Source organism: Clytia hemisphaerica, unplaced genomic scaffold (assembly GCF_902728285.1).
Source record: "Clytia hemisphaerica strain Z4C2 unplaced genomic scaffold, Clytia hemisphaerica genome assembly, whole genome shotgun sequence".
Taxonomy (NCBI): Eukaryota; Metazoa; Cnidaria; class Hydrozoa; order Leptothecata; family Clytiidae; genus Clytia; species Clytia hemisphaerica.
In genome coordinates this window covers 1422485-1448284 of record NW_027103726.1, presented here as the reverse complement: position 1 = coordinate 1448284, position 25800 = coordinate 1422485, and the positions used below count along the sequence as shown (strand labels likewise).

The 25800-nt window shown below is 37.4% G+C and overlaps 2 protein-coding genes across 2 annotated transcripts in view; both read left to right on the top strand.

The window, feature by feature from the left end:
* Nucleotides 1-1432: 1432 nt before the first annotated feature.
* LOC136804743 (serine/threonine-protein kinase NIM1-like) lies at nt 1433-10603 on the top strand. The gene is made up of 3 exons (XM_067061348.1): nt 1433-1654; nt 4206-4496; nt 8786-10603. Exons 1-3 carry the CDS (start codon nt 1433-1435, stop codon nt 9554-9556), a joined length of 1284 nt encoding a protein of 427 aa, XP_066917449.1. The 3' UTR covers nt 9557-10603.
* Nucleotides 10604-11328: 725 nt separating this feature from the next.
* Nucleotides 11329-25800, top strand: part of LOC136804713 (glutaryl-CoA dehydrogenase, mitochondrial-like) — a 28792-nt gene continuing 14320 nt past the window's right edge. Inside the window, exon 1 of the mRNA XM_067061325.1 lies at nt 11329-11544. Coding sequence (XP_066917426.1) covers nt 11454-11544 — 91 coding nt within the window. The 5' untranslated portion in view covers nt 11329-11453. The remainder of the gene's footprint in view (nt 11545-25800) is intronic.

Here is a 25800-nt window from a genome sequence, read left to right as displayed (position 1 = left end):
CTTCTTCTTTTTCAGTTTCCATTCCTTCTTCAGTTTCTCATCCCTGATTTCTTTGACCTTGGTTGCTACATCTTTAGCCCTCATTGAGTCGTGTACCTGAGTCACCCTTGTAGTTGTGGTTGCTTTCTTTTCTTCATTTGGCTTAACCTTTTTTATTGTCAGAAGGCCAGGAATTTCCTCCAGTTGGATGCTTCTTTCTGCCATCTCCCTTATCAGGGACTGAGCCTGGTCAAATTTAGCCTTCCAATAATCACGAGAACCTTTTCTTTTGTCAGAAGGAGACATGATGAGTGATGAGTCTGGAGTCGATGTAGATGTTGATGGAGGGATTTCTTCTTGTATACATGCTACTGCTCTGTCAAACTTATCTTGCTGCACGAAGTTTACGCTCAATCCACTTGATGTTATCCCAACCCGCTTGGCACATGAAACTAATGTATCTTTATCTGCCCATTTAGGCCATATCTCTCCCAAAATAGTTATAAAAGCCTCACGATTTATGTTTTGCATGGGATTAAAAAGGGGTTCTTAAGCTTTTCGATATTCATGGTGGAGATTTAACTGTAATTGCACTGTAATTTCAACAACCTCAAATGCTTTGCAAAGTCTTCTTTTCATAGTAAATAATAGTTTCATTCACTATCCAGACGATGCAAAAAAGTTTCTATCATTTGCAATAAATAACTATGTTCGGATGTTTTGTAACTTTCATGAGTGCTAACAATAGTCAATGCAGTCTCCAAAATCATTTCAACACAATTAGGAAAACATGTAAGCCTTAATTTTTACATACAATAAAATACCTATATGAAATACAAAATCAATTGTCAAAAAGTTTCAGGTAGAAATATAACGAGGGGAGAAATAATTTGCAAAACTCCCTTGTGGGTTTTGAGGTACATCTATTGTGGGTTCTGTGGTGTAATAGGTAATTCTATTGAGACTAACTTATCAACATATGAATAGTTCTACAACAAACTTACCTAGATGTACAGGTGCAAATTTTTACCTTGATTGACCCAGTGGACTTAAAGATATTGTCAATAATATAAATGTGGGCTTTGAGGTACGTATTCAAAAAAAGTGAACATTTTAAAAAGCAATGATATAAAAACAATCTAACGTATAACATTGAAAAATATCAGGAAGAACTCTTTTCATGGGACTCCTTGCACCATCAAACAATTTTCTTGATAAAAGCAGCCCAAAAAATGATTATTTAGGTCAGAAATTTAGTGTGGGTTTTGCGGTACATATACCTGTAGTCTAAAATGAACGTGTAAATCAGGCTTAGGCGCTCGGTTGGAGAAGATTGAGTTCTTGGTTCAATCCATGAGGTGTGAGGGTTCTCAGTTCTTTGATCCAGAAGTTTTCTCTCTGTAGTATTATCCTTTTCATTCTTTCTATATCTGTCTCGTTCATCTGTTCGATGATGGGTGAACTTTGCGTCTCTATTGAAATTGTGGTTGGTTTGGTGGAAATGTTTACACGCTGGGATTGTCTCTTGTCGTGGTCTGTATGCATTACTTCTATGGTTATTGAGTCTTTGACTGAATTGGGTCTCGCTTTTTCCAATATATTGGATGTGACATTTGTTGAATTCCAGGAGGTAGATGATGCGAGTGCTTTTGCAGTTAATGTTGTGGAAGATCTGGTATGTCCTTTTGGTTTGTTGGCTGGTGAAGGTTGAGGTTGACATTGTTTGTTTACAGCAAAGGTTTCCTGTCCTTGTTAAGCAAGGCTGGCACTTTCCTTTCAGTTTTAATTGTTTTCTTGAGACTTTGTTATTGGATATTGATGTTTGTCCAAGTAGATCTTTCAAGTTTTTGTTGCGTCTATACGCAATGACTGGTATTTGTTGGAAGGTATCTTGAAACCGTTCGTTGATGTTTAAGATATCCCAGTGCTTTTCCAGTAAGGTACGGATAGGTGGTAAGTTTTTGTTAAAGGTAGTGATGAAGGTGATTTGTTGTTTATTCTTGGTGTTGTTGTATTTTAGGAGATCTTCCCGGTTCTTATTCTTAACTTAACTTAGCTTGATTTCCTATGTGACTAACTATTTCTATTTTGTGATGTTAGCTTTTTTAGGCTTATGCAAATACTCTTCATGGGTTCCAAATAAACAGGTCCCCCTCCGCGTGTTAATTTTTCGAAAATTTTCCAACCCCCCCCCCCCTCGGACCTTATTAAGACCCCCCATGTTTATTGATGTTTGAGAATATTTTAAGCTGTCAAAGGGAAGGTCCCCTTTGCTCTCAATAGCCAGATTTTAGCCTATATTTACCTTTTTTGGGGTTTTCAGAAGTACAATTTCCAGCCCCCCCACCCCCGGCAATAAGGTCCCCCCTGTTTATCAAAATCTCTAAAAAAATTTTAACACCTCCCCCCATTTATTTGGAACCTAAGAGTAAATTAATAGAAATAGAAATGTCAATAGCTTAAAAAAGAAATGTATATTATTTTATTCCTATCCCTGCCTGAAAAAGGGTGTTGGAATCAGATGAGGAATGTCTATTATATGATTAGACCATCGCGCTGTAGAATAATCAGAATCCCAGATTGAAAAAGATGGGTAACCTTTAGAAATTACCTAAATTTTGAGCCATTGATAAAAAAATTTGAACCGGGCCAACCTTGAAAACTAATTTAAAGAACCACTTCCCAAGAAAAAAATGTACGGGAGAGACACCCACCTAGATCCACAGACTGCCAGATAGGCTATTTCCTGGGGATTTTGCCGGACCTCAAACAATGGCCCATTTGCATGTGGGGAATTATTTTTACCTTAGCGTATAATCAAGACCTAACAAATTGAAGCGCTTTCTCGGGAATTGAATGACAAAATTTTGTTGGTTGATTGGCTGCTGCTCGTTTAGCAATCACTCATTTTGTTTCATTTCAAATCTTAATTAATAGTCTTGGGATCTTGAACTTGATTCAGGTAACTCTCATCCTTGTTGTTTTTTCTGAAAGCTTGATTTCCTATGTGACTAACTATTTGTGATGTTAGCTTTTTTAGGCTTATGCAAATACTCTTGGGTTCCAAATAAACAGGCCCCCCTTTTCAATTTTCTAACCCCCCCCCGGACCTTATTAAGACCCCCCATGTTTATTGATGTTTAAGAATATTTTAAGCTGTCAAGGGGAAGGTCCCTTTTCCTCTCAATAGCCAGAAGTACAAATTCCAACCCCCCCCCCCGGCAATAAGGTCTCCCTGTTTATCAAAATCTCCCCCCCCCCTGGAACCTAAGAGTAAATAAATAAATAGAAATGTCAATTGCTAAAAAAGGAAATGTATATTATTTCATGCCTATCCCTGAAGAAGTGTGTTGGAATCAGATGAGGAATGTCTATTATATTATTAGACCAACATGCTGTAGAATAATCAGATTGAAAAAGATTCTTTCCTCTCTACTGGCACACAAAAAAAAATATAGAAATATAGATTCAATCAGATTTTCAAACTTTCTGTTATACTTGTTTGATATTAGACCAACTTATAGCTTAAAGGTACTCTAGATACAGATGATATTTGCTGATATGGAATAGAATTGGAATTTGTGTTTACCATAACGACCTGTGTGTCTGGAAAAATCTGCTGTATCAAGTTGCTGCCATTTTCTTTTTTTTCCTTTATCTTTCTCTTTTATCCTATCTTTTATTGATTTAGAAAATTAAAAACCAGAAATTCATTACGTAGGTTAGTTTTAACTAAGGCTTGGTTAACTGATGATCACAAGAAAGCAGAACTTGTGATTAAAAACCATACTTTTCACAAAAATATACAGTAGACAGTAAAATTGAAATTAGAGCAAGTGGAGGTGTAGTATTGTATGAGCAAGACCACATTGCACTGTTGTTGTTGTTTTGAAACTAAAAATTATTCTATTATTTAATTTTGACTATACTGACTGGTATTTTCAATTTTTGAATATTTTCAAAAAAGAAAGATTTTTTGTCCAGCTATCTGATGGAATTCAAAGCAGTTTTGCATAAAATTTAGCAGGAAAATATATTTTAGACGTACAAACTTTTGTGAACAGAAACTTTAGCGATTTTCTCAAATGTCAGGACCTTTCACGAAAATAAATGTCTTTGAAAGTTCTTGAAGGAGCCTTTTGCAAAAGTTTATGTTTGTAAAAAATTCTTGACATAATAGAAAATCTGTAAAAATGCTAACCTAAAATTTAGCCTCATAATTCAAGTTTTTTTGTTTTGATCTTTCAGAGAAAGTTGCCATCAAGATCCTGGACAAGAACAAACTAGATGACAAAACGCAGAAAATGTTAAGCCGTGAAATATCGTGTATGGAGAAATTACAACACCCAAATCTGATACGAATGTTTGAAGTTTTAGAGACAGTAGACAATTTATATATGGTTTTAGAATATGCATCATGTGGTGAACTTTTCCACAAGATTGTTAACCAAGGCAAATTTTCGGAATCAATATCTAGAAGTTATTTTTCACAACTCCTCTCAGCTGTACAACACATGGTAAGATTATATATACTGTCATTTTTATTGTTTCGTTTCTTTATATTCGGACTTTTTTTATCATTTCCAAGGAACTCATCGTGCGAAGCTCAATCTTTGACTTTGCATTGTTTCTAACATGTTTTCTATATCGAAAATCAATAAAGAAGATATTCACAACTCGAGTGGAATTATGCAAGAAAAGGGTCCAACAGCTATTTTTCCAAGTGGAATAACCAAGAATAACTCTAGTTTGATTGAGAAATTGGCCATATCTGTTTAATAATTTTTACAGTATATATCGATTTTCAAGAGCTTTCTAGCGGTATTGAAAGATTGAGATTTCGAATTTTTAGGGTCCTTTGGATTTTGTATGTTACTTGTAAAATAAATATCTGCCGAAGGTGCGTGTATTTTCTTAATCATTATGCACTTGCTGACCGATGGTATATAATTCATCTTTACCTAAATTTTCCACCTGTCTTCAAATTTCCAAGGACTAGCACTTGTTTCGACGAACACAAATTGTGGTGGATTTATTTTTGATTTAAATATTATGATTTCTTAATCTTAAAATTATGTTTGAATCAGTATATTTAATTCAATTTGGATTTACTTTGGTTTTGGGCCCCTTTGCTTTGTCACAGTTAGACCTTTTTAAAAAAAAAATTATTTCTCACCCAGACATGAATTGTGAAATATTGTTACAAATTTTCTACTATATAGAAACATAGAAAAAACCACCCTTTTCTCAATTCCTCTTTACATTTATTTTTTTCTTTTCTAAACCTGACTGTTTTCAATAATCTTCTTTCTTTAGAAAATTTTTCATCATGTTTTCATGTACACGCGTTGTCAAATATATTTTCGGTGACATATTCCCTTCTTTAGGCCAGAAGCCTCTATCTGATTTAAAATCTGTAGAAGGACCTTTTTATGCCCATCCCACTAATTCAGATTTAACAATATCAATAGGATCACGACCTATTATGGTATATTATAAATTTTTCTAAAAAAGATGGGTACGTGGTTTTCACGATACCTGAGTAATCACTTAAACAACTTTGTTGCTCGTATTTAAATAAATTTTAGTGCAACTTATTCCCCTGGGGGGTGCTTAGGCAAATGGAGGGTACAGTATGTGCCGCCCTCAGAAAATCAAATTTCAGTCCCAGTAAGGGTTGGAGAAATAGGAAAATTTCAACTTTTTACCCCTGGAAGATCGAAGTTTGGTCAAATTTTTTCCAATAAGGGTTGTAAAATTCACAAAATTTTCCTTTGTTTTCTCCTTTTTAGTATCGGTAAGGGTCGAAAGTCGGGCGGCACCCCTTCCCCGTCAGTTCGCAACACTAGTACCCCCCCCCCGGCTTATTCCTAATTGAATGTCTTCGCGGTTAAGTCTTTTTCACAAAAGAAGAATTGAAGCTCCTCAAAAGCTCAAAGCGATGGATAATCACCCTATCTATAAATCTTTTGGAGACAAGCATTGCCCGTAAAGTAATTGTTAAAAAAGCTCGTACAAGATACGGTAGTGATTATCTTAGAATTATGCCGATGAATTCAATACCACGTGAATATTTTCAGGAAAATTGCCATCTTAATTATGCTTTTTGTGTCATAACAAAACAAAAAAGATTAGAAATTAGGAAATGTTGTAAGAAAATCCTACCTTAATGTTGGGAAATATCTTGTTGAAATTTAATATCCTGGAGGCGTTTAGAATTCACTTTTGTTTTTTGATAAAAATTTTAGATTCTATGTGATTTTGCATTCGTGTGATAACGAGAAATTAATGAATAAGTCTTTTTTGGATTTTCTTTGCGAAGATTTCATGTAATTCTACTTACTGAGAAAGTGAAGGAAATATAATATCCAAATCCTCTCATTCAGCCAAGGTAAAAGGCTGGGGTTTTTAATTTTTAACATTTTTAACATTTTTTACTCGTTTTACTCTTTAGCCTTTTCAATCTTGCGTTTTTCCTGCCATCCCTGGCGTTGACACGATTTATAGAAAAATTAGATAAAAAATCAACGAAATTGTAACTTATCTATTTTCTTTCCGATTAAAGTCATGAAACAAAATATAAGGTACCAAGGCGCCACCTTAGTTCACACAGCCAGGCTAAAATCTTCCAAAAGAGCTCTTGAATATTACCGTTAATAGGTTTTTTCTCAAAGCAGAATTTTTGATGGATCGGTAGATGTTTTTCTCTTAGACTACCACTGAGCTGTGACTCATTATAAATATGGCATAATTAATGCCCTAAAGATTAACGAAAGGTCATAATGAGACGTGGGGGTAAAAGGAAGAAAATTTTGTTGTTTATTTATTTATTTTTCAAGATTTTCTTTTCTCCCATATTAACCAAACCGGTGAAGATTGAATATCTTAGCAACCCTTTGAAACCGACAATCCACAAATAGTGAATCATTGCTATAAACATTTCCATTTCTCATAAATTTTTGATGAAAAAACAACCCAGATGTTTTTTTTTAAGACAATCATTTCATTGGCTATTTACAAGATATTACTGTTTTGCTTATCCAATCGGATTTGTTCTTTTTACAAACTTCAACTCTAATTATTTTTGCTTGACATTTATTTTTCTAATTCTATTGATTTTTGATTGTCGAGATTCTTTTAATTATTGATCCTTGTCAGATAGAGTCCATTTCGTCGATTGTTCATTTCTTATCTACACATGCTTATCATCTCTCAATAATAATGGGTAGAAAATTCGTCGCCAAAAAGTGACGAAAAATCAATCGTCAACGAATATTTTTTTGCCGACGAATGTTTTTTTACCAAGTGGTCATTTTCTACCGACAATTAATTTTTTCCGACCAATTTTTTCATCCACATTTTTTTTGAATACTTTAAATTTAGAATTGAATACATTAGCACTTTATTTCGGGTTTATGTGCCACTTAGGCGAGACCAAAATGTGAGTCGATCGGTCGGTATAATCTAAATAAATTTCTTAAAATCTAGGGTTGGAAAGTCAAGATCTAAAAAATGTTTCTTGAAACGGTACACTTTTTCCCTATCATCAATGAGTGACTTTCGTGCTGTTTCCGTTGTGATATTTTAAATTCATCTAAGCTCTGGATGAATTTAAATTCTTCAACTTGTTGTCCACCAATCATTGTCCAACTTTTCAAATTCGATATTATTATTTTTTCGATTTCTGAAAAAACAGCGTCGGTCGGGCCCGTAGAACAATAGATTAGTTTGGTCTCGCCTTACAACAAAGAATAATTACTCAGTTTATTGATGTTTTCCAGCCTTATTAGCGAATTTATGTATTTGCACTTTTAAGGACTGTAGAGTGACTGAAGCGATTCGGAATAACCTGCAGTTTTGACCCGCAACATCGAGGACGGTAAAAGAGCTGATTTGCCGTCGTTCTCAGCTGGTCAGGATCTAGTCCAATTAGAAACCGTGTCCGTCACAGAAAAACACACAACATACATAAACACGCTATTTTCTCTAAAAAACCGCCGTAACTCTGGTAAAAGATTCGTCGGTAGTAAAGAGCAACGAAATTATTAGCAAGTGACGAAATCTTTTACTGACTACTTTTCTACTGATGAGGTCTCTTTTCTTAGGTATCTAATTTAATGAAATATTCCTCTGTTGCAATGCAAGGCAATCTCTGCTCGATCTCGCTGAGCCCTTCGGGACGAGATGGAGTTTTTACAAGCTCTTATTTGATTTGGTTGGTAACCAGTAATAAAACAATTCTATTACTTTTTCTAAAGAACGCATCATTTTTATTACTCCAAATGACCAATTATTATCTTATAAAAACTCCATCTCATCTGGACCCTTTTTACTTCTGTTGCCATTTGACATGTTCATAAAATTCTTGCAACCGCAGTTGTAAGCGCCCGAAGGGTCCTCCTTCGATAGCTATCTACCCTAAAAATTGTTCTGAAACCAATAATATGAACACTCTCGATCCGTAACGAAAACCATACCGGAGGGATACGAAACTGTAACGTCTGAACATGGTTTAAATCAATCAATTATTCTTTCGTTCAATTTATCCATATAACCAAGGAGGCTCATTGATGCTTTATTTTAGTCGTTTATCTAAAAAAATTGGAACCTACTAGTATTAAATTTGCGATAAAGTTATCATAAATGTTAAGAATTATCATTATCTATAATAAAACCACCTTTAGCTCTAGTTTGACACCCTAAGCGTTACCAAATTTCTTTATTAAAACAGTGTTTGCTCTTTGGAAGAGTTTTTACTTTCTTTTTTATAATTTAGTAAATCATTGCTCAATTCTTTTCTCCATAGCACCAACGTAACATAGTTCACCGAGACATCAAAGCTGAGAACGTTTTCTTACACATTAACGGAACTTTAAAACTAGGAGATCTTGGTTTCAGTACAATCGTTTCATCAGTAGAACAACAACTTAATACATTTTGTGGCAGTCCGCCCTATGCAGCGCCCGAACTCTTCAAAGATGATTATTACTATGGTAATAGTGTCGATGTATGGGCGTTGGGCGTGTTACTATTCTTCATGGTTACCGGTACGATGCCATTTAGGGCGGATACCGTTGGCAAACTAAAGCGTAAGATTCTAGAAGGAGTTTTTCACGTTCCAGATTACGTTAGTGAACCTTGTAAATTTTTGATTTGCCAGATTCTAAGACCTGTCCCTGGTGATAGATTTACGATTCCAGAAATCATGAGAAATGTATGGTTGGAAGGTGCGTCTTATCCTAAACAGTTAACATCATCACTTATGAAACCTAGCTTGGATCAAAACGCATGTTTAACTGACGAAGAAACAGAAGCTATGAAACAAGTCAAATCATATGGAATTACCGATGAAATGATTACTGAATGCCCGGATACTTCCCGGAACAATATTAACGGTATTTTCCGTCTTTCCGTATACCAAGCTCAGAAACGGAAATTGGAACGGCAACGAGAGAAAGAGTTACAGTTGAAACAACAACAAGAAGAACTACGGAAATCGAAAAATAACAAAAGCGGAAAACCGTCAGCTTCGAACGGCGGTAAACATCAGCAATCTAAATTTTGTGTTGTTCTATGATGAAGATCAATGGTCATTATTATTTTGTTCTCGTTCTTAAAAAAACCAAAACATCGACACCTAACCTCTACATTATCAACATAATTTTATTGTGTTTTTTTTATTTAATCTTAATTTATGAAAATATTTCTCTTGCTTTCTTTTTTTCTTTTTTAATTTAATTTTTGTGTGTATTATATGTGTATATTTTGAACGGAAAACTATTGTCCAAGAGCCTATTCCTTCTTCTTGAGAGGAATTAGTATAATGGTGCACTCTTATTGCGGAAGGGAGGTCGGTTTTCAAACATTCCTTGTTGTACTTGAGTCTGTGTCTCAAATATCTCTAATGGAGAATCTACCTTTCGCAATAAGAGTAACTGCAAAAGACCAATTAACATTTTTTATCTTGTACATAAAATTTTAAAACACCAGAGATTTTAATGGATGACTTATCAACTTATATCCCCTAGAATTCAGCTTTTCGTTTTAGAAATACCTAGAACTTTATGTTTTCGCTACAGTAGTGGTGTCTTTATTTTGAGTCTATTTTTATATTCTCTAAATTTTCAATACTCCAAAATTTTCAATATCGGCTATACCTATACAGTACTCTGAGATTAGAATTTTGTAAGGATAGCGTAGGTTCTAAGATAAACCTTGCAATATTTTTGGAAATCATTTAATCTTTAGGCCACTCGGAAGTTTTCATGGAAGTCCCTTCAAGGGTCAGTTTGTATTGTGAAATAAGATTGACAGTGTGACTGAATGAAAACTTTCATCGTGTCACGTGTTCTATTTTTGTCAATTTCATTGGTCAAAAACATTTTCAATGTAGTATCTTCTACATGATCTTTTCCACTGTCCGGATCAATCTACCTCCGATTATAAGCAGATCCTTGCAATATGACCAGCTCGTATACTTACTACATTTTCTCTTTACTAACCTTTATCAAATGTAATGTCAATGATATTTGTAGATATTATTTTTAGCTATCATTTCGTGTGAACTTGTCTTATAGTTTATCGATCATCATTGATCTAAAAGAAGAGAAATAATATTGCCAAACAGACATATCTAATGATATTCTGCTGACGTAACCCCGACACTGGGAAAAGGGGTGCTCCGCACTGAGGTTCGAAAAATGGACCCTACGTGGGACTCATTTTTTCAAAAATTTTGCCGAAATTTGTGAAAAAAGTGACCCTGAATAAGGAATGATATTCCAAAATTTTCTACTTTTCCCCCAAATTTTCCAAAAAGGCACCCTACGAGCGCTGATTTTTCTATTTTGGTGTTTTTGCGACCCTACTGGGACTCGTGGAGGTTAAAAGGTACCCTGACCAGCAGCGCATCCCCGTAACCCATTTTGCCCTACTAGCACCCCTCAGGAAAGCCTCTAGAGATGAAGCAAGAAAAAGTGAAGCCTTCAAGACTTGACGTTTTGCCTTTCGACACTGATCTGACGCCATAATCTATAAGCACCTTCTTTTGTTTTCACACGGCATATTTTTTGAAATTCTGGCGATTTGTTTTACTTTCAATGTGAAAACCACGCGGGTCACGCGTCTAGGATTGGAATAAGTGGCTTCATTTCCCTGCCAAGACCCAAGAGGAAGAAGAGTTTGGTGTCTAGCCCCTCCTCGCATGGGAAGTCAATGCCAATGGTCTACGCAGAGGCGAGCGCAGAGGGAGCTTTAGTTCAACTTAAGCCCCTTTTTTCACCATAAACACACCCGACTGCACGCCTCCGTGACTGATGTAAATAGACCTTAATCAAGATTAAAAATGGTACCCTAGTAGTGAATGTTGCATAACAGTCGCAAACCTGTAAACAATTTTCTTTCAAACAAACAGTCAAAAGGCAAGCGATAAGTTTACTTTTAAAGAAATTCGAGTCACTTTACCCTATTCAAGAATGTTAGTTAACTCTTCAAGACGCCTTCTTGCATCACTGAGTAAAGCAGAGAAGAGACAGCTTTCTGCTTTAGCAGCAACAGTCCAGAAAAGTAAGTGTTCTTTATTTTTCTTACAGTTAGGAACATTTGGCGAGGAAGGTGATAGAAATTGACCGTCAATCGAACATCACTTTTCTGTTTTTCTACTTCCTATCTCTCTATCTCCTTTTCTGTTTTCTGACTTTCTGAGACTTGTTTTCTGATTTCTACTAACTTTTCTATGAATTTGATACTTCAAACTTTCTCCAAATATCGACCCGACCGGGATTCGAACCCACCAAATGAAAGAGTCTCTGATCAGAAACCCAGCGCGCTATCCGTTGAGCCACACTCGCACAGCAATACACACAATTTGTAGATACTTATAGAATGACTAAAAAGACGGGGGTAATGTTATTATAATATGGGTAAAATTGCCCCTTTTTTAACCTGACTGAAATTCGAGCCGTTACTAGCAACCCTGCGGGGCCCAAGGCGCCGAGTATGCACCCGGCACAGTGACAAGCCGTTACTAGCAACCCTGACCCTACCTAACTGTTAGTTAATCAATTCGAAACAACAAAACCCCCGGAAACACAAAATCGTAAATAGGAAAAAAAACCATGTTCGACTGACGGTCAATTTTTATCATCTTCCATTTGGCGAGTTCCTGTACGCGGCCGCAATCAAAAAAATCATAACCACACTCATAAAAAAATTGTGTTTGTGTCTTTTTTTACCGTTTTTTGCTTAGATGATATAGCAAACATAGTAAGTACTAGCCGTATTGTATAAGGGTTGCGAAGCGATCGAGACTCCACCTCAATTCGCAAGTTGCTAGCAAAATAAGAGACACTCTAAAAATCCCTCTAATAAAGTCGCTATAGAGACAGGGTCGTAAGAGCCTTAATGCCAAACACACCACATAATCCACGGCGGCACAACACCCACCACCGCCCGCGCATCACTCCTTTTTTCCTTCTAGTTATTCTAGTGTAAATGGTGCCTTAATAAAATCGAACGATATTCGTCGAATGATCAAACATTTTTAATCAAATTACGAATCGTCTGTCGAAATCATCAAAACATAAAAATAAAATAAAAACAAAAATGTACAAAGATGGTTTGTTGGTTCTCGGGTAGTTTTGATTCAATTCTTGACAAATTCGACAAATTTGATTACCTCCGTACTTCTCTATCATAGAATATCCACTTGATTTTGCAAGGTAAGTTTCGTTCTTATCTGATATTCTGATGGCGGATTAGCGGCCACCCACGCTAAAGCTCTTAAGGGGAGCGGGCCAATTTCCCATCGGAGAGGAATGATAGTCAGCCTTTGATGTGCCGCATCCTCAGTCGGGTTCAACAGTCCTTGCCCGTTAACATAGAAATATTTCAGTTGGACCCACCATTCCCCGAAAACGAGGGCTGGGCATGGGTTACCAGACCTCCCGCTGCAAAATTCTTTGACACAGTCTCAAAAAATTCCGTAATGTAAACCTTCCAGATGTTGAAAATTTTCCCGACTTTCAGAGCTTTAGCGTGTTGGAAGAAAATTTCACCATCTGGGTGCCAGATAAGTTTCGTTCACTAAAAGAGCACTCCTTCCACCCGCGCGACTTGCAAAAACCTCTCATTGATTGACCTTATTTGATATACGATACTTGCTGTTAAAAGTCGAGGGATGATGAAGATCCTTTTTGTCACCGTTGTTCAAACTAATTTTTTTTCATTTAACAGCAAAATAAACATTTAAAACCGAAGAACCACTGCTTAGATTGCTTAGATGCGTGCCGCCCGCGCGGCAATCTGCTGATCAACTTTAGATTCTAAGTCCGTGTTTCGGCTTCCGGTAATTTTTTTACTGTTCACTGCTAGGATACACCATTTTAAAACGGCATTTTTCGCAGTCCTGGCTACCAAACCGAGAAAGTTTTCGTGGCTTTAAGCCAAACCATTCAAGCTCATTTTGATAAAATCATCGGTTTGAAGATGTGATTTATATAGCAAATTTTATAGCAAATTTTCGCTTGGAATAGAAGTTAAAGGTACGTGCACAATATAGCAAAACTGCTTCGCTCATAAATTCGCTTCGCAATAAGCAGACTGTGCCTTTAATTGGCTGTAAAAAAATTATGCGGGGTAGAAATTTCTTCAACTTTCAACAATGATAGAACACACATATTTAAAAAAAATTAACCAGCGCATTTTTCATCTTTCTACTTCTTCATGTTCATGCACATAAGATATTCTTATAATTGTGAAATATCGTTTGCGCTTTCGCTACGGTGGAGTGCATGACGTAACTTGCGCAGCAACAAACTCGCCTTCTGTTGGCTGGTCATATTGAGCGTTTTGGCGTTATCACCTTCGAAGCAGCTCTGTCCACCCAGGGGGGGGTGAAGCAGTTAGTACAAGACATCATGCCGGTTAGTACCGTGGTGGTGTGCCATATGAATTGGATAAAATCACTTAGTACTCAGATGTACTAACTGCAAAAAAGGGTGGTCCCCTGCTAAAAATTTGCCAAATTTTGGTACTAATTGTGTAAAAAATAGGATTTTGTGAGAAAATTAAAAAAAAAGACCATATTTTACCAAAAAATTTTTTTGGGAAGTAGATTTTTTTTTCAAATTTTCGAAATTTTTTTTTTAAATCTTAAAACAATTTGCTGGTTGCAATAGAAATTTGATTTTCTAAAATTTTTTCCTATTGAAAGCTATGGATATTGAATCATTTTTAAGATATTAAATTTGATTTTATTTGATTTTATTGAATTTATGAAGGTCAAAAGCCTTTTTCAAGGCTAAATTCAGTTAGTACTAACTGTACTAAGTGTACCAAGGTGGTGGTGTTACTAACTTCTTCCGAGAAAGCAGTTAGTAGGCATGATGTCTTGTACTAACTGCTTCACCCCCCCCCTGGTCCACCATTTTAAATGAGTTAACAATAGATCCAAAAGGGCGCCCTCATCAAGAAAGATCATTTGCTTTGGTCTCCGGCTTTGGGAAGCAGTAATGTTTTCGATTGTTTTCGATGGAAAATGGTAAGAAACTTAAGTTAACAAGTGTCATTCAGTTTTTGCTGGCTGATAGAATGGCAGGATCCTGGATAGTTTCCCTAACTGTCTTATTTTAACCACCTATGTTTTATAACTTCTATTTGGAGCCATTCCTAGCCTTTTGTTCATTGCATTGCCATTGTACTGTCCAGTGTAGACCTAACTCTTCATACATAGCAACTCCAGAAGATTTTTCAAGTTTTAATTTTGTATCTTGTAGAGCTTTGAAAAAGAAAGAAAATGAGGGGTCATAGGCCTCCAGAGGTTTAGTGGTTATAAAGATATTCAAATTTTAGTGTCAAAAATTTGACCAAAAATGTCAAAAAAAGGTTAGGAAAATACTGATGACTTAGGACGGGATAGCATCATACCAGTGCTTTGGTGGGCTGCATGAAGAGAATCCAGGGTCTGGGCCCTAAGTGACGGTGGGATGATAATCCTGTGGTTGTATAACATGACACCATCAACGTAATGGAGATCACTTCTGTAGTGATGGTATTGTTGGATGTCTGGTGGAAGGTCCTCTTTCTTGTTTGGGAATCCATCTTCCAGTGCTTTGATGAGATACATCATGGATACACTGCTTTGTGTAGCAACATTCACCATGTTCCATGTAATTGCTTGAAAGGCGGATCCAATGGACGAGATTTCGTCAAAATCATCATCCCCAGTGTCTTTAGGTGCTTCACCAACTGGGTATCTGGTGAATGCGTTTGGGATGATGTTCTTCAGGCCAGGGATGTGAGTGATAGTGAATTTGAATGGAAGGGTCTTTTCTTTGAGGTCCCTCAGACGAGTTTTTGGGATGTCATTCAGAGATCTGTCGCTGAAGATTTTGAGAAGGGGTTTATGGTCGGTGTTCACAATCAGATTTGAGCAGCCAAGGGTGAAATATCTTGTCTTTTCCAGTGCGTCAGCGACCGCTAATGCTTCGCCGACTATGGGGTAGTAATTGGATTCAGATTTGTTTGTGAATCTACTGCCAGTCAGTGTGATCTTCCATCCATCATGACAGCAACCAGGTTTCGAGCCTTCACATTGGCATTGCTTCTGCAGGAGCAAGTAACCGACGCCTTTCTTCGACCAATCAGTAGCTAAACATGTTGGCTTGTCCTTGTCAAAAATGGTGATACCCTCTGCAATTTGGTTGACGATGAGCTGTTTGGATAGTTGGAACGTCTCGTCCAATTGCTTGTTCCATATGAAAGGTGTGTTTGGACGAAGGAGGTGTTTGAATGGTTGGAGTATTTCAGCAGATGGGAAGGCATAAGACACTTGATTGATCAAGCCAAACCATGATTGGATATCGTGGATGTTGCGAGGGGTCGGGAAGTCCTCAATTGCTTCGAAGAATCTTCTACACGGTTTGACGTTGTCCAGAGTTATTTCAAAGCCAGCAAACGTGACACAATCTTGGGTGAATTGGACTTTTTCAGGATTGAGTGTGACACCATTTCTCCCCAATAAATCTAGGTAGTCAACAGCTTGAAAAAAACTAGCTTCAATGTCATTTGCCCAGAGTAGTGAGTCATCGATGCATTTGGTCTTGTCTGGGACATTCGAGACTAATTCATCCAGTCTTCTGGTATATCCGTCACCAGAAGCGATGTAGCCTTGGGGTGCAACCTTGTACCTGTATCTTCCCCAGGGGGTGATGAAGGTGGTCAGATGACGATCGTCTGGTTCAAGTGGGATGCTGTGGTAGGCATTCCAGCAATCAAAGACAGTCTTCTTCTTTCCGGAGGGAACTAGGCAGGCCTGGTGAAATAGTGACATTGTGTGATGGGTTTCCCTGGTGGCATTTGCATTAAGCGCCTGGAAGTCAGCGGTTCTCCGAGGTGTGCCATCCTTCTTTGCACAGACCACCATTTGATGGCACCAGGTAACGGGTTCCCCGACTGGGACAGGCTCTATTACCCTCACCCTTGTATCTTGGTCCAATCCAGCTTTGACGTCTTCTTGCAAATGCAAAGAGACAGGCACAGGAGTGTGGTATACTTTTGGTGTTGCAGACGGATCGATCATCAGGTGAAGTGGCTTGGTGTCTACCATTGGAAGGGGTTGATGGCTGCATGTGTTAAAGGTGCTGGAGCGATAGTAGCTGATGAGCCAGTCTTGTAGCTTGGACCTGTTTTCTTCAGTTGCTGGGAAGGGAAGTTTCGTAGGTTTTGCTGGTTGCAGCTCCCTCTTTGGGCAGTCGCAGTTTGATGTTAGTGCACTCTTTGGTGGTCGGGATGATGTGATGGATACTTCTGAAGTAGGATCAGGTGAGCTTGTCTGTCCTTCATCTTCTACCTCTTGGATTGCACCAACTTCACCAATTGTGGGGAAATCGTTTGATATGATCCCAAGTTCGACACACACTTGCTTGCTGAGGAAGAATCTGTTGGTTACTTCAGTTGCGTAAACCACTTGTCTTGTCTCTTTGGTGTCACCGTTGGCTGAACGTCCCTTGATGAGGAGGATGGCAGCTCCAAGGATTGGCATAGAATTGTTGTTGGCCGCCTTGATTTTCACTGTTGCTGGTATCAGGTCTTCTTCTCCAAGGCCAAGTCTTTGCAGGTGTTTGATGCTAATGACACAACTCTGGCATCCTGTATCAGCCATTGCTTCAAATGTTGATGTTGTGTGCTTTTTCTCATCAAGATGGTACCCAAGTCTTGAGTAATCTTCAGCTGCCACCGAGACAGAGAGCTTGATGTATGGCTGTGGCTGGGAATCTCTCTTGATCCATCTGTCTGTGTATAAGTGGTGGTCGAGAGCAGTGGATGATGAAAGAGCGTTGTTTGTGTTGGAGGTTGTAGAACAAAGGAAAGATTCCAATGCTGATACTTCAGTGGTTGCCATGTTCTTCTGTCTACAAACCACTGCCAAGTGATGGCTCTTCTGGCAGTAATCACATGTTTTGTTGAAGGCTGGATACTTCTTCTTTCTGATGGCTGATGATGAGTTCTTTCCGTGACCCTTCTTGCCGCAGTAGTTACAGGACCCTTCTTTGACCTGCTCTCGCTGGTTTCTTTTGTATTGGCTGATTCCAGCTGCTTGGGAGTCATGCAGTTTGTTGGCAGAGCGTCGACCAGCTTCTTTCTTTTCAACAAATTGAAGGACTTCCTCAAGTGACATGTCTTGATTTTGGTCACTGAGAAGATCAAGTTGGATATCATTGTCATATAGTCCTTGAACAACTACATCACACAGTATATGGTCACTGTAGTTGATTTCACGCTCGCATTGGCAAGTGAGGATGTATTTGCATATGCCAGCTTGTCCTTTGATACGTGCAGCAAAGGACCTTATTGGTTTGTCACGGTTGTCACGGCTGCTTCATCTCATTGAGTGTCACTCTTGCAACCATGGTGTTTTCTTCGCGGACAGCTAAGCTTTTGATTGCTGCAAGTACTTCCACTTGTGTCTTTGTTGTGAGTGTTCCCCCAGAAAGGCGAGTGAGATCCTTTCGGGGTTCGTCATCGCAGCATTCGAGTAATTGTATGACCAATTCTGGGCCAGTGATCTTGGTGGCTGTGACGTAGTCTTGCCATCGAACTGTGAAGTAAGACCAATCTTCACTGGAACCGCCAGTTGTTATCGTAGGACGTTTCACTTTCTCAACACGTGCAGTTTCTCGAACAGCGAGTCCTTGTTGGGGCGTGTGGACACCAGATGCGTGAATCTTGAGAAGTGTGCTTGCAAGATCAGACTCAGTGTCTATTGTTGCATAGTCACATTCAGGAAAAGGGCATTGGACCACAACCATGACTCAAGGTGTCAGATTGTGTAAGATAAAAACTCTCTGACCTATGTAGTATCGGGGCTAACCCGATTTGTGAACGTGTTTTTCTTGATAGGTGAGCGTCTAATGTTAGTCCAGACACCAGAGTGAAAACGAAACGTCTTGGTGTTGCACAAACAAATAAGGTAATAAACGTTATACCTGTGTAGCTCGGGGCTAACCCGATGTGGAGAAGCTTTGGGTGGCAGTTATAGCCGGTTGTGCTGGACCAAGCAGATGCAACCACAAAGTTGTAACAGCAAAGTTGCCAGTTGATGTGATATAGCAGAGTTGCCAGTTGATGTGATGTAGCAGAGTTGCCAGTTGATGTGACGTAGCAGAGTTGCTAGTTGGAGTGTGTAGCAGAGTTGCCAGTTATTGAAAAGTGAGTGCAGAGATGCAAGACTTGTGTATAGCCAGTGTGTCGTTGGAAGCCAGCTGGTTGGGTATATTGGTGACCCGATCGTCGAGCTGAGCTTGCCTCTCGGATAAGGCTGTGTTGAGATATTCCTCCAAGTCAGTTGATAAATAAAACATAAATAATAACCAGGAGGTTTTTCTACTTAGTATATAACATTAGTGAATGTTTGACTATATATAAAGAATATATACAATAAAGGTGATATATCTCTACTATGTACGTGCGCCCTGTTGCTTAGACCTTTGCTTGAAATTGAAAGTGAAACCAAAATAATTTAGCGCACACTGCCGTTCGCTTAATATCGATAAAATGAAAGGAGACCCTGACTGGAGCTGTAATAGATCATTTCGATGGAAGTTGTTGGAATGTTTACAAGGCTCTTGACAGAATATCGTTCGTTCGTTCGTTCGTTCGTTCGTTCGTTCGTTCGTTCGTTCGTTCGTTCGTTCGTTCGTTCGTTCGTTCGTTCTTCGTTCGTTCGTTCGTTGTTGTTCGTTCGTTGTTCGTCGTTCGTTGTTCGTTCGTTCGTTCGTTGTTTCGTTCGTTGTTCGTTCGTTCGTTCCTTCGTTCCTTCGTTCCTTCGTTCCTTCGTTCCTTCGTTCCTTCGTTCCTTCGTTCCTTCGTTCCTTCGTTCCTTCGTTCGTTTGTCTGTTACCAACTTTTCTCAGGATTGAATCATAGGAATCTTTTGATTTTTGGTATAAAGGTGCAAAATCGTGGTGGCCAAAATGTGACGGAGCCCGATTTTTGAAAAAAAAATTTTGGGCAAATTTGGGCCAAAAAATGGCTAAAAACAGTTTTTTGGACTTAGTGAAACATTGGATCATTTGTTTTTTCTGATTTTTTGAATGAAAGTAGGGTACCATCATAGGTAAAAGATGGCTCAAGCAGATTTTTGCAAAAAAATTTTGTTGGCTCAAAAAACGCATGTTTATCTATAAGAATCACTATTAATAAGCATACATTCTTAGTCAAATTACTCAATTTTTTTATGAGATAGATGTTTTTTTTGCTCATGAGGGCTTACTTTTAGAGAGTATGTGTGTTTAGACATGAAATTTTGGTTGCTTAGCGTGTTTTTATAGAAAAACTGGCCAAATTCGATATTTTTTTATAAGCACATTATCAATTACTTAGGTATTAGCTTTTCTCGAGATTGGCTCTTTCATTCTTTATGATTTTTTGCACAAAGATGCATAACTATAAAGCCTCGAATGTGACGGAGCCCGATTTTCGAAAAAAAAATTTTTGGTGCAAATTTGGACCAAAAAACGTTTTTTGGACTTTGTGAAATATTGGATCATTGTTTTTTTCTGATTTTCTGCATGAAAGTAAGTAAAAGATGGCTCAAGCAGATTTTTGTAAAAACGGAATTTTTCAGCTGAAAAACGCATCTTTATTTATAAGAATCAATATTAATAAGCATACATCAATGTTCTTAGCCAAATTACTCAATTTTTTGATGAGATAGATGTTTTTTTGCTCACAAAGTCTTGATTAGTATATGTAATCACATGATAACGAGTGCAATTTGAGAATAATTGCACGAGTGATTTTTTTTGTTATTAATTTTCCGAGTCTGGAAGGACGAGGAAAATTCGAAACAAAAAAATCACGAGTGCAATTTTCGAATTGTACGAGTTATTATGTGATTACAAGCTAATCGCACAACGAGTTTCACTACTTTTTCCCCGTTAGGAAAGCAAATTACAATTCATATTATTTCTCTTTTGTTTTTCTTTTATTGTTGTTTATAGATTTTCTTTCTCACAAAATGAATTTCGAATGCAATTAAAACGTTTGATGAAAAAAAATTGTAAGAAAAAACATTAGAATCAATTTTGTAAACATCGGCGCCGCATCGAAGAGTGTGATTAACGATTAATTGCTCTCTACAGGATGCAATTAACGATTAATTGCTCTCTTTGAAGGAGCGCCAAATAAGAAAAAATAACTCATCGTGCGATTATGAAAGATTATTTCAAGAGCATGAAATTTTGGTTTCTAAAGGTTTTTTTAATAAGAAACAAACGACTAATCGTCACTATTTTTGTTCTGAATGATTGTTTAACGGTTTATATTTGTTAAATGCATAACCAGGTAGGTCCATAAAAGTATCACTTGTTTTATTGTCAATGATGACAGTGCCGTTATAAATTTTGTTAGAACTGACAAATTGATGTTTGTAAGTGCACTTTATAGTTTTGATTCCCGATGAAGAATCATATTCTAGCTTTCATGTTATTAGATGCTGTTTTAGAGCTTTAGAGCTACACTGCCGTCAACTGCTCTAACTTGGGACTGTCTCTGACAAAACATGGGACGGCAATTTCGGCCACCATTTCACCGAACCTCCAAAGTCATTTGATTTGAGTTAATGAACAGCGTTGTAAAAAATACACAAGTTCTCTTTCGCACCAAGTAGGCTTTTAAATCAAAATATGAAAAATTCGTAGTGGAACACACGACGACCCACAAGCACAACATGACAACACACGACAACATGTTCAGGCCATGCCACGTGCGTTTGGTTTGGGAACGCGAAACACGAATGCAAACTACCCATTTCTAAACTTTTCAATATATCTTCAGAACAACAGATTTTTTGAAATTCTGTAAAAAGGTCCAAGTTTCTGAATGGTTTTACTCAGGGTCTCTACGGGACCTTGAAAACCTTGAAAACCTTGAAAATGAAAACCTTGAAATCTATAAATTATCTGGGAAAAACCTTGAAAACCTTGAAAAATCGTTAAAAACCTTGGAAAGCACTTCTTCCTATTCATCCTTTTCATCATACAAGCTTTTTAATAGGGTAGTGGCTGAGTCTAGGTTTTTCTCTAGCATTACGAATTGAGGTATCTCCATCCCTCTACTAGCCTTTCAATGAACTAGGTTTTTTCATCTTTTCTATCATTGTCTGCTAGATAGTATCTTACAAAACTTATCTGAGAGCAGGGGTCTTATTTTGGCCTGGTGAATCTGGGTGAATGGCAAATTTCGCCAACCTGAAGACTCTAAAAAAATTAAATTTCCAGGCCTTGAAAATCTATTCACCGGTCGATGAAATTTTGTTGCTAACTTATTTCTATCCAGTCATTCAAAAAGTATGTTCTAAAACTGTTTGTCATGAGGAAATTTCCGAAAATTGCCTGCAGCGCTAAAAGCTTTATAACATTTAGAGAATTCAATATTCCCTGTTTCTGTTGCGATTCTGTCTCAAGGAAGGCAACATATTTTTTACCATTAGCTGAGTTTTTCTCACTAATTTTCCGTTTGCATGAGCCCTAAGAAATCGACTGTTCCCCAATTTTCTTCAGGGCCATTATTTCATTCATATTACGTCACGTCAAGTTATTTATGAACTGGATACACAGAGTATTTTGGTTGACATCTTGGAATAATGACCGTTCATCCTTAAAATTTCGAGAGTCGAAAAAAAATTCCTTAAAACAACAATTTTGGCAAAAACAATCGAAACCATGGCATTTTTTAGCCATTTGAAAGACTTAAAATCAAAATTTTCTCTTGTCAGCGCCTCCTTGTTAACTGTAAACATTTATTTGGTTTTTACTTCTAATTCTTTATTTTTACAGTTGGAAGACTAGGGAGCTGTAGTAAAAAAAAATTTTTGTGGTGTTGTTCTTGAGTGGGAGAACTTGATTGTGGAAATAATTCGCAGGCTGCCAAAAGCCAATAAATTTTATTTGCCGTCCTCTATTTTTCTTTTGCCTACCACTCTGAAAAAAAACCAAAACCCTTATTGAGAGCCATTTCAACTGAGTAAAAAACCAAAACACCTTGAAAAACTACTTAAAAATGAACAAAGAAAAATTAAAAACCTTGAAAATGTGGAAAAAAATCTGTAGACACCCTGTTACTATGTTCTCTGAAAAAATCATAACCATCAGTCAAATACTTGTTCATCTATTTAAGATTGAAGACAAAAATTTGCAAAGAAAAATAAACTTTGAGCACAAAAAATGCTTTTTTAAACAACGAAAAACAAATAACTTTTATGGACTTACCTTCCCCAAACATTGAAGAAGCCTCTACTAATTAAAGTAGATGAGATAACATAAGATAAAACCTTAAAATCAAAAAAAGCAAAAGCAAAAGACGTGCTTTTCTTGCAGCTATCTTGTTTTAGAATGAGAATTATTTTCGGTTCCAGTTCCCACGGTCTTTTTTTCATCCAATCAGATCGCGCAATTTCACTTTTCCTTTCTCTAGTCCAATAAGACTGCAGGATTTGAGTCATGTGACATCTCTATTGAATAACCCGCGGAATAAAATAGAAATACAGGTGTCACACTATTGGCAAGCAATTATTAAGGCCAATATTTTTGGTTTTTCTGAAGGACAAAAGGTATAGGAAGCTTTACTGAAGGAGGGATAAGGCTGGGGCTATCTATTTAAAAGAAATGGACAAAAAAGGCACTTTTTTGAGTGATAATTAAGATCTTTATTAGAAACTTTAATTCTCTTACCCCCGTCTCGGGCCCCCCCCCTGATATGAGCAAGGGAGCCATGTTATATTTTTATTTTCAATGGGAAAAAGTAGCAAAAAGGCTACTTTCTATACACTGAAGGTTCTGGCCGATGTGGTTTTATTTTTTTTGCGGTCCGAACATGGCCTGAACTTTCCCGAACATGTTCGGGGCATGCTGTGGGTCGTAACACATGCGAGTGTCTGTGCACTCTAAGAGGAAAGAAGAAGTATGATTGATAAACTTGGTGGAGTTATCAAAACAAATTTGTTGTCAAAGAGATTTAACAGTAAGTGAAAACACAGACCAGATATCAACCAGTCCCATGTTTCGACCAATCGTCCCAAGTTAGAGCAGTTGATGGTACTTACTTTTAGACTTGTTGATGGTGATGATGACAGAAGTTCAAAACTTTGGAAGCCCAGGCCAGCTGCAGACAGACAAGCAAAATAGGCCAGGCCCAATTGATTGTTTGGTTCGTGTCCTAGCAGCTTTGAAAAATTGGTCGGTCGGTAGCTAAAATTGGAACCTTTTTTTCATTTTCCCACCAAAAACCTCAATTTTTGAAATTCCTCAAGCAATCGCGCAATCCTTGAATTTCACTGCGAATGTAAAGAAATATATAGCCTAAAGCCTGGATCCACAAAGGCACGCGCCGCGATCGCAAGATAAATTCTAGTTGGAGATTAAGGCGTTTGCAGCGTGTGCTTAAAGGAATACAGCTGTGACTCTCTGCTTTTAGGTGAATTAAAATATTTGTTTTTAAGTACGGGTTACACGGGACATTTTCTGTATGTGAAGTAGATGTTGTTTATAGAAGAATCAAAGCAGTCAGTTAAAAAGAACCACAGAGATAGTAGAAGTAGTTATCATATGAAAAGGAGGCCTGGCCATATGCACATAAGGGCCCACTTACATATCCTTAGCGTCATTAAAAAATATACCAAGAATCAATGAAAACCTTTTTTTCCTTTCTCTCTTCGGGTATTGATTTTCCACTGCCAGAGAGAAGTTACTTCCCCCTTCTGCTTGCACATTTCGCTTGTTTTCCGAGTAGTGGTTTTGGTTTATGACTTTTACACAGATTGGTTCCCAGAGCCAGACCTGCATAAGTTATGATGCTGGAAAAAAAAGCCCCAAACTTTTTTAACATAATGAGTGAGCATCTCCGGCATTTACTATACCGGTTTATTCTCGATGCCGTGAAAAAGAGACAAATTTGACATGAGGATGTTTTGTTGAATCTTGACAAATGAAGAACTGCTATGAGAAAAATAATAAGTAAGAAAGTTATAGTTTTCTGAAAATTTGAACATCTGTTGGGCCTCGAAAATCGATATCTCTACTAGATTTTCTTAGCGTCACTCGATCTAACCCACCCACCCTATAACGTCGGAATGAAACTAAGCGTGGGAAAAATCGATATGTGAGTGGCCCCTAACCAACTTAACATTAAACATGACCAGTGCATAACAATCCTTGATCTTCAAAAAACTGAAAATCCTTACAAGAGTTGTTTTTTTGATTTCCCACAATAAAGGTCATAATATTTTGATAATTTTGGTTATTTTAACATTTTTCATAATTTAAAGTTCCGGCGAGAAAGTCGATTTTGGGCTATCTCTTTAATTTAATCGAATATTTCAATTCGGAAGGGGTTGGTAGACTTACAGGCTATACTCTGAGCCTTATTGGACTATTTTTGAACTTTTGGATCCTCAGATCCTTTTTGGATCCTCAGATCCTAAGTCTTAAGTCTCATGTTAAAACTCAGAGTTAAAACTCTACCCTTCCAACCTACTTTAGAGCACTTACAAATCGCGTGTGGTTCAAAAACTTCCCGGTGTATTTCCCTTTTTTCTCAAATATTATGACCTTGATTGCACCATTTCAAATTTTTTTGATTGAGCATTCACTTCCACAATAATTTATGTAATTACAAGTTTCAGTCAGTCAGGTTCATCATATATGCGTGTTTTTAGTCACATGACAGAAGTGCCTACTAAAACAATTTGGGGGTAAGTGCCACTATGTCAAAGAGATAATTTTGGTTGTAAATGTATGTTTTTGACTTGCAGGTCCCAAACGTGGCTAGATAACTCTGTTGAAATCCTTTTGCTTTAATAATACTCGAAGGTGTGGTGATGCCTGTACCATCTTTGTTTGAAAGCGTTTTCTGCTAAACCGGCATAAAATTTTTCTGCATTTGTTTTGACCTCTTGGACTTTTACATTGGTAGATTTAACTTCTTTTTTAAGACATTTGCCGTTTAGTGAACAGTCAGTTTTCTTCTTCAGTTACATTGTCGGTCGTCGTCTTGAGGGTCTGGTTCACACTATATTTTAATTATCTGACATAAGATTGTGTTTAGCAAAAGGCCTATAGAAAATTAAAGAAATTCTGGAAAAAGCAGCAAAAAAGAAAAATGCCAAACAAATGTGTTGCTAGTGGCTAGTGCCACTGGTTTTGATGCTGGAGGAATTATTTGTTCTACGTGCCTGACATGGTGGCAGTTAAAATCAATTGATAAACATGCCTAAAAGAAGCTCCATCTTGTTAAATTGATATCCCATAGACAACAGCAATGGCA